A 9253-nucleotide genomic window follows, 5' to 3' on the forward strand; every position below is an offset into this window, starting at 1 on the left:
AGCGTCTTCCAGTTGTTGCGCAGGGTCACGGCAATGATGGGGAAGTTGGTGCTGATGGTGAAGACGGGGAAGAGGCCCAGGAAGAAGCGCACCGCGGCCAGCCCCACGACGTCGCAGCGCGCGAAGTTGAGCGTGTACATGTCCATGAGGCTGTCGCCGCGGAAGCAGAAGATGGCGGTGAAGGAGAGGAGGCCGTAGAAGGCCAGGATCAGCACGTAGTCCAGGAAGACCAGGCGCGTGAGGTGGCGCTTGGAGGAGACGGGGGTGACGAGGGACGGCAGCGAGTGCTGGCACATGAAGGAGTAGACGCACACCCCAAACAGGTTCCGCACCCCCGAGAAGTCGGCCAGGGGCGGGTGCCCCTCCCCTTGTCCGTGCCCGATGCGGACCAGGGCCAGCACAATCATGATGGCGAAAGCTGGAAAATGAGAGAGGGGCGTCAGCCTGCAGGGGGCGCGGCCCTGCCTGGACGGGTCCTGGTCTGGGGGGCTGCGGCAGGCCTGGAGCCCCCTGAGAAAGGATCCTCAGGGGCAGATTCATGCCCGAAGGGCCACGTGCTGGGGTCCACTGTGGCCGTGACCCTGTGATGTCCCGTGCACCCCTCCCCCTGGGGGGCCTGACGGGTTGAGGAGTAAGCTGCTGGGGCCGTCAGTGGGCACCTTGGCACTGCGGCGGCAGCAGCTGGCTTCTGAGGGCACTCCTGGCCAGGCACTGCCCAGCTCGGCATCAGCCCTCAGGGGCCCTCTCAGGTGGCTGTGGCAGGGAGCAGGCCAGGCCAGGACTCGCAGTCACGCTCCCTTTCCCGGCTTGAAGAATGCGTGTCTGCAGAGCGGGGTGAGGCAGTGGGAGGGGTACAAAGCATGTGCGAGGAGAGGTTCCCAGGGCCAAGGGCAATCGCTGATTCAGCTGAGGGTAAATGGGCAGGAATGTGGGGGGCCCTGGCAGAGGTGGGTGCCCAAGCCCCTATAGTAGGTGGGAAGGTTCTAGTGAACTCTCCAGGGAAGAAACGGCACAAGGACCATGCCGGGGGCTGCCGAGTGCCAGCTGCTGGCGAGGCTGCAGGCACAGGGCACACGGCTCTGCTCTCCAGGGCTGGGTCTGTCAGGAGCAGGGGGCTTGCTTCATGAGCAGAAGGGGACCTACGACCCCGACCATTCACAGCAAACCAGGCTGGCCTCACCTAGCAGCCTTTTACCATGAGCTCCTTCCAGGCCACCCTGGAGATGGGCTCACCAGCCTGTCCTAGAATGCAAGGAAGGCCTGAGCCACTGACGTGGCACGCTGGGAAGATGGTGCTTCTAGATCTTTCTGCACCTTTCTGATTCCAGTATAGCCACTCTTAGTTCTTAACACTCACAGACCCCCGGGGGCCCTGTCTCCCTTCTAGAGTTTACAAACCCTGCTGTCTCTGCTCAGAACAGACCTGGCAGCCTCGTGACCTGCACCCAAGCCCATGAGGACACGTGACATTTCTTGTTGAGCAACGAGCGGGCGTGAAGGAGCAGTGGGAGGAAGAGGCCAGGGTGCAGCACAGTGGCTCCTGTCTGCCAGCCCCATGGGAGGCTGGGGGCCCCACTGTTCCCTTCGGGCCACATCCCACTCCCTGGCTCCTGGAGAGATGTCCGGCTGGGACCCCCAGGAAGCTGGGTCAGTGTCTTCCCACGGTGAAGGTGGGAGTCACTGGAATTGCCATCTAACCCTTTAATCAGAGCTGCCTGACGCTGCCGGGGACAGGAGGAGCAGGGGACAGGGAGGCAGGCCTGTAAAAATTGCCAATAAAGAAGATGATTTATTTCCGCCTCTCACAGTGCGCTCCGGGCCTGCCAGTCCTGACTGCCGCTCGGGGGTGTTGCAAATCTTCCCAGCCCTGGCCGGTCAAGGGGAAGCAGCGACCTACTTCCTCCCTCGAGTCTCTGCCTGGGGAGCTCCTCTGGCGCCTTTGGTGGGGATGCGCCGGGTGCCATGGGGCCTCCCTGCCCCCTTGGGACAGCCTAGGACCTGGGCACTCTGGCTTGTGCAGGGTCTGGGGGTAGGGGTGGGAGAGGTGTGTACGGAAGAGCTCTGAGTGAAGAGCCGTACCCCGGGGGCTGGGGGCCACCCCCCGCCCTGCAGAAAGGCTAAACAGGCTGGAGGTGGCATCCCTGTGTGGCAGAAAGCCTGCTGTGCGTTGGAAAGGGTTACAAAGCAGAGCTGAGCAGGGTCAGGTGAGCACGGGCCCTGGGCGCCTAGTGATTAGGTATTTAAGAGGCTGCAGCCACAGTCCTGCCATCCCAGGTAGGGGAGGTGGGGCACAGGGGCAGGGCAAAGGGGCAGCTGCCCGAAGGCAGGATTCAGCTCCTGTTCTGACACTGCCATCCTGGGGCGCCACCTCGTGACCTGGTGCTGCTCCTGGGCTTGGCCAGGGCTGGCAGGAACTTGGGAAGAGGCCAGTTGAGAAATCCTCTAGCTGGCTGTGCCTGGCTTGCATCTCGGGCCCCAGGGACGGGTGAGCTAGAAGGTGAGAGGCGGTGGCTGCCTGGAGGGGGCCTCCCCCTGCTCTCTTCTGCGCCCTTCCGCTCTCACTGCCCTGTGTGGGTGGGGGCCAGCTAGGGCTTCGGTGCCCCCTTCCTGCCCAGCCCCAGGTCCCCAGAAAGCTGTAGGACATGCAGGCTGAAACTGGCTTGCCCACTTCAAGCCAAGTTCTCTGGCCCCAACCTCGGGCCTCCCTTATTTAAAAATAAACCAATGTATGGTGCCCACAATGTGGTTCGAGTCCCATACTTGGAGGCTTGGGAAACTTGTTGGGCTTGCGGGCGTGCTCCAAATCCTGAGAGAACAGTGAAGGGGTAGTGGCGTGGCCATGCCTGTGGGGATGCTTTCTCACTTTCCCTCTCTCTGTCTCTGTCTGTCTTTGGAGAGTGAAGACCTTAGAGCCAAAAAAAAAAAAAAAAAAAAATAAAAAGTAGGTTTCCGAAGACACGATCCTGTTTCACGCAGCATGGGCACGTGTGCTCACGTACACACCCGGGTGCACACTGCCCAGTGGGGGCCCTCCTGACTTGTTGGCCTGGGAGGTGGCACCTTTATTTCAACAGCCACACAGGACATTTTCTAGAACTTTCAGGATGGCCGACAAGGTCATGGCGATGGGTGAGAAGCCTATTTGTCTCCTGCTCCGCCGGCCCAGTCGGCGACCTGCTCTCTCCAGCCTCTCAGTCCAGCAGGCCTAATTCCGAGAACAGAGCTACTTATTTATTTATTTGTCACAGGGTGGATGAGCTTGCCGGAGACAGAGAGGCAGTGAGAGGGAAAGTGAGGACTCGCCCCCAGGGGGATGGCCGTGCCACACTCCCTTCCCCATTCTCCTTTCGGGATTTGGGGCACGCAAGCAGAGGCATCTGGCATGATTGCCAAGATGCGGACTTGAACCGCCATCAGCCATGTGGGAGTCCAGTGCCTTAGCCACCAAGCCTGCTGGGCCTGAACAGGTCTATTTCTAAAAATCAACCCTACCCTCGAGAGTTGGAGGTTTGCTGCCTTCTGAAAGGAAGATGCCAGCAGTTCTTGACAGGGGGATTCCAGGAGCCTCGAAAAGTGACTGCCTAAGGACCATGAGGGGACAGCTCACGGCGGAGGGTTGGGGGGGTGAGTCTCACCCTTTCTGTGGGCCACACCCAGCACTGTCCGCCTGAAGCTCGCCCCTTGTGGGAATGCCGCCAGTCAGGACGAGCAAACCAGGGCACCGGCTCCCAAGTGGAGGTGGTCATCCGCCCGCCTGAGGGCCACAGTGCCTGCGCCATCAGCCAGTCCTGCCCTCTGGGGACAGCGGTCAGCAGTAAGAGCCCACGTTATACCAGAACAGCCAGGCCTGAATGGGGTGAGGACTAGTTTCCCTGAGGTCAACGTCTGAGGGGGGCCAAGCCAACCCCTTCTTTTCTTTGGAAAAGAGGCCGCGCCCTTTGGCACTGGGGCTGTCCCAGGGGTAGAGAGAGAAGGGAATGTTCCAGACTGGCCTCCAACCTGGCAAGTCCCAAAAAAACCAGGGCTCTCCTCTCTTTGGGCTCCCACGGAGAGAGAAAAGGGAAGGGAGGACGCAGGAGGGCCAGGCTGACCCTGCGGGGCCCTGAGGCCAGGGGCACCAGGCCTGACCCCGCTACCTGCCGGGCCCTGCCCTGGGACCGCGGCCCTTTGTCCCGGCCGCCCCTCCCTGGCTGCTGGAGGAGCAGAGTTCAACAGCCATCTCCTAGATGGATCGCCCGGGCCGGGAGACAGCTGCTCCGAAAACTCATTAGGGCTGATCATAAATCAAGATAATATGGGGATGGCAGGCTGTGAGCGATGGGCACTGCCAGGCAGTGCGGTGGGCAGCGGGGTCCTCCCGCCCAGGCAGAGTGGGACGGAGCAGGGGGAGCGCCTCGGAAATCCCGGGCCTCACAATCAGAGGCCACCGGTCCCGGTCCCTAAGGGCAGGTCGGTCTGGCCGTTCTCTGGCCTACCCGAGGCCGGGCTCAGAGAATCCACCACATCCACCTGCATTTCACACCGGAAGTCACACTCCAAGGGGTGAGGAGAAGCGTGAGGAGCTGGGAGGACAGGGAGGGGACTGACACCATGTCACCTGAGTGGCTGCTGGGCCTCGGAAGGCTCTGCTGCGAGGCACCCGGAGAGGAAGGAGACGTCTCCTTTTATAACCCAGTAGCCCCAGGTGGAAAGTGGCCCCTGTTCCGCGTAACCCACAAGCTCGCCCAGGACCGCATGCTCCTTCATTCCACACACGGGAACCAAGCGTCACCGGGGACCACGCCGAGACAGACACAGGCCTGGCCTGGGGTGCGGTGTGGGACCAATGACGAGAGCAAGCTATGCCCAAAGCAGGTCTGGGTAACGGCCCCACTGCCTGGGGCACCAGCGATGTGATCGCTGCGGCAGGGAAAGTCCAAGATGGGAATGGGGTGTCAGAGGGACTGGATGGGATTTGGGGCCATTGTGCTCTCTGTCTGTGGCCACCTCGACCTCACAGTTCAGGAGGGGAGGCCGCGACCCGGGGTGTTGACCCAGAGCCACCTCTCCCGGCTACAGGCAGGGATCTCTGCCCTGCCCCCCTGCCCGCGCGTCACCTGCCAAGGTGCACGCTTGCACACAGACCGCCCTGACAGTGGGCTGAGCGCTGCAAGCTGGCCTCCCCATATTGATTCACCTTGAGCCGCAGCCCGCGTCCCTCTCCCCCACGCATCTGACTCGTCGGAGGGAGAGAGGAGGACAGGAGCGGAAGGCAAGACATTATCGCGGTAACCGAGATAGAAACAGGCACAAACCCCGAGCCAAGCGACCAGCTCAGAGAGGACTCGCCACTCCCTGAGGAGCCTGGGCTAAGTGGAACGGACCCAGGGACTAACCTGCTCGTCTGCAGGGCACAGCCCTTGGGACCGGGACGGCTCCTGTCCTGCCTGTTTACAGTCAGGGGAGCCTTGAGAGGCCAGTGAGCTCGTGCTGCTATCAGCTCCCCATTCCTGGGGACGCTGGCACCTTCCGATGACACCCAGCGTGATCCACCCAGATGTGTTCTCCAACACTGCGGTGCTGTCAGTCAGGTTCTCACGGTGACGGGCAGAAACAGCTGCCGGACAGCCTCGCACCTCCTTCCTTCTGGCACCAGCAAGAGCCAGATAAGCAGCGGCTGTGGGAACTGTCTCACCCACGCTGTCTGTCTGTCTGTCCTCCTAGCCACTCTCCTTGGGAGAGAGAACAGGTGAGCCAGTGCCCTCCAAATGCCTGCCGAAGGGCAAAGGCGGTGCTAGTTTATAAGGGGGCGAGGGCTGGATCTCACATAGCTAACTATGGTTCGAATCCCAGTCCTGGCAGCTTGAAAAACACACCAGCTGCATGGACATGTGTGCCCCAAATCCAAGACGGAGGAGACATGGAGGAGAAGATGTGGGGCCTAGTGGGGTGCTTTCTCTGCCTTTCTCTCCCTGTCTCTGGTGAGTGCGTTCACTCGCTACCAACAGAAACACAATACTGGAGCCAGCAGGTGGTGTGGTGATTGGGGCGCTGGGCTCCCACATGGCTGACACAGTTCGAGTCCTGGACCTGGTGGCTTGCTTTACCTTCTCTCTGTCTCTCTCTGGTGAGTGCATGTGGCTTATAGAAAATTTAAAAAATAAAAATAAAACAAACAAACAAGTAAATAAATATTAACCACCACCCCCCCACAAAACCGCTCTGGGCTCTGACTCAGAAGCACTAAGGAGCATTTACAGCTATGCTGACCACGTGCCAGCTAGGGCCACAGATGACTACAGGCCCCTGAACGTGGCTGCTCCACACTGAGGGGTGCTGGTGTAACCTCCACATCGAATTTCAAAGACGCAGTAGGGGAAAGGAATGTTGAACAGCTTATCAGTCATTTTTTAAATGTTAATTACACATTGAAAGGTATTTTTGATATGTTAAATAAGTACGTTATCAGACATTGATTAAAATTTTTAATGCAACTACCAAAAAATTAAAAATTCCCCAGGAGGTCCAGTAGGTGGTATAGACAATAAGGTGACTGGATCCCACTTGGCTGACTGCATAATTTGAGTCCTGGACCCAGGAACTTGAAGAAAATACCAGGTGCATATGTGTGCATGTCCAAACTCCCGCGAGGAGAATGGTGGAGAAGGGACTGAGGTTTGGCCATCCCCCGGGGGGTGATTTCTCACTTTCTAAAAAAAAAAGAAAAAAATTGCCCAGGTCTCTGGCTGTGTCCCCACTGGGCAGAGGGGGTTCACCCTGACCAGCTATCCCCTGGGCATATGTGGACACGCGTGTTCCCGGATGCAGCTGGGCATCGGAAGGGCTCCTGCTGCTTTCCCCGCCTTAGCCAGGTCTCCTGCCCTAACCCTGTCACCTCCCTGACGGACGTGGACACTGAGGACCAAGGCCAGAGCTGTGATATGCTACTCATCCTTCTTGGTTTTTTTTTTTTGAAGTTTCGTCTTTCCGAGTAGGAGAGACAGAAACAGGGCCAGAAAGAGAGACAGCACCCTTAGCAGGTCTTAATGCTGCGCCCCACCCAGCCTCGGCCAGCCCCAGATCATGGGCACAGGCATGCCTGGAGTGCTCAGGGAGGTCCCTGGATTTGAACCATCAATCTGGGCATGGGGGGTCTGCCTCGAAGAGCACTGGTTTTACTGCTGTGCCACTGTCCGGTCCCTAAACTAATCCTTGAAAACCAAAGGACAAATAGGCTCCAAGTCCCCTGGGACCGTGACTGCCAGAGTAGCCCGCCACGCAGAGAGGAGGCACTGGTTGGGCCTGCGTGCTATGAACGTGGCTGTGTCCTGGGCCACCGAGTCGGGGAGATGGCATAGAGGCATGAGCTGTGACAGAGCCACGAACCAGAGCGCTCTGCCCAATGGCCCCTGCCCTGAGGCCCTCCTTGAGCAGGGCCTGGAAGGGCCTGGAATCCAGGTGCCATGGAGAGGGGTCACGGGTCCCTGAAGGCCACATCACAAGCTGCGTGTCCTCTATACCTAGGTGCCCGAGTTGTGCACAGATACACAGAGTCCCGACTCTTTTCCGGAGCGATTTTGCTATAGGGCGCATGCGCTCATCAGACAGAGAGAGACAGAGACAGAAAGTGAGAAGTCACCCCCGGTAGGACGGCCACGCCACAATCCCTTCTCCTCCATTCTTCTCTTGGGATTTTGGGCACACACACACACACACACACACACACCTGGCGTGAGTTTCAAGCAGGTCCAGGTCTCAAACTGCAGTTGGCCGTGTGGTAGTTCAGCGACATAACCATCACGCCATCTGCTAGCCCCCACACAGGGCCATGACTCTAAGAGCCAAGAATCTGATGGACTCACCTCCATGGAGCCAGAAGTTGGGGCCCCAGGCTCTTCCCACAAGCCAGGCTCTGCACCTTTCCTGGCTTCCTGGAGAGCAGCCTCCTCAACTCTGCCCTTGAATCTGGCCCCAGGATCCCCTAGGCTGGGCTAGGCTCCAGCCCAGGCCCTCCCAAACCCCATGCTGTCCCCCAAGCCCGGGGCACTGCCACACAGAGGCAGAGGCCATCCTTCAAGGTGCTGTCGGGAGGCCGGCACTCCCTTCTCGGAGTCGAGTCCACATGCCAGGGCCGGTGATAACGAATGGCTACAGTGTGCCCGCTGCCAGCTCAGGCCCTGGAGTGCCGTGCAGAGTCAGTGCCAGCCTCGGAGGACGCCAGGCATGGGGCTATCTCTGCCTTAAACTGGGTTATCAGGCCGATGAGAGGGCTGATGGGGGTGCTTGGCCTGAGCTGAGAACCACTGGGGGCTGAGCATAGGAGCAGGGGGCCAGGCCCTTGTTCCCTGAATAACTGAAGGGAGAGCCCCATTTGGCAAAAGGTTCGAGGAGGAGGAGCCAGTGGTGACAGATGTGACGCCCCAGGATCCTGAAGTCTGGGACTCAAGGGGGTGTCTTTTCTAAACAAGCTCAAGTTAACACGTTTCACTGGGTTCGACCTCGGATTCTGCCACTCAACTATGGAATCTTGGGGCAGACCAAAGTCTCATCACCTTCAAGGATGGAGACGCTGTTGGGTCCGAGGTGGAGATGCACGGGGCACAGCCTGGCCCATAGGAAGTACCACACCCCGTGAAGTCCCTTGTATCATTGTGGAGACCTTATTTCCCATCCTGGAGCCTGGTTCCCAGGCAAGCAGACAAAACCTTGCGATCCTGAGGTCTCATCGAATTCGCTAGCTCTTGGTCTGTTACTATATTGCTAACGGAAATACTCCAGGCTGGTTCATTACAAAGCAATAGCCCTTCCTTCCTTCCTTCCTTCCTTCCTTCCTTCCTTCCTTCCTTCCTTCCTTCCTTCCTTCTTTTCCTCTTTTACTCCCTCCCTCCCTTCTTTTCCTTTTTAGAGGTTTTGCCTTAGAGTGTGTGCTCACGGGAGAGAGAAAGACAGAGACAGTGGAGGGGAAGAGGGGAACGGCCACATTGCAATCCCTTCTCCATTTTCCTCCAGGGATCTTGGGCACTCATGCACATGCACCCGGCATGATTTTCAAGCCACCAGGTCTAGGACTTGAACTGCGGTCAGCCATGTCTATGCCACCTGCTGGCCTCAGTAATATAAGTTTAACAACTCGTGATTCTGGTGACTAGAAGGTCCAAAAGCATCCCAAGTGGCAGGAGGGGCCTGGGGGCCAGGGCTGGGGAGGGGCGTGAGGAGGACCAGATGGGGGCCGATGCCTCCCTGTCAAGTAGCGGGTCCTCGGGCTTCCTCCTGC

At 58.9% G+C, this 9253-nt stretch overlaps 1 protein-coding gene across 1 annotated transcript in view; it reads right to left on the minus strand.

Annotated features, from left to right (window-relative positions):
* SLC38A12 (solute carrier family 38 member 12) overlaps window positions 1–9253 on the minus strand; it is a 71557-nt gene that overhangs the window by 3195 nt on the left and 59109 nt on the right. The window contains exon 9 of the mRNA XM_027770798.1: window positions 1–418. Within this exon, the coding sequence (XP_027626599.1) occupies window positions 1–418 (418 nt within the window). The remainder of the gene's footprint in view (window positions 419–9253) is intronic.

This window comes from Tupaia chinensis, unplaced genomic scaffold (genome assembly GCF_000334495.1).
Source record: "Tupaia chinensis unplaced genomic scaffold, TupChi_1.0 Scaffold000159_1, whole genome shotgun sequence".
NCBI lineage: Eukaryota > Metazoa > Chordata > Mammalia > Scandentia > Tupaiidae > Tupaia > Tupaia belangeri.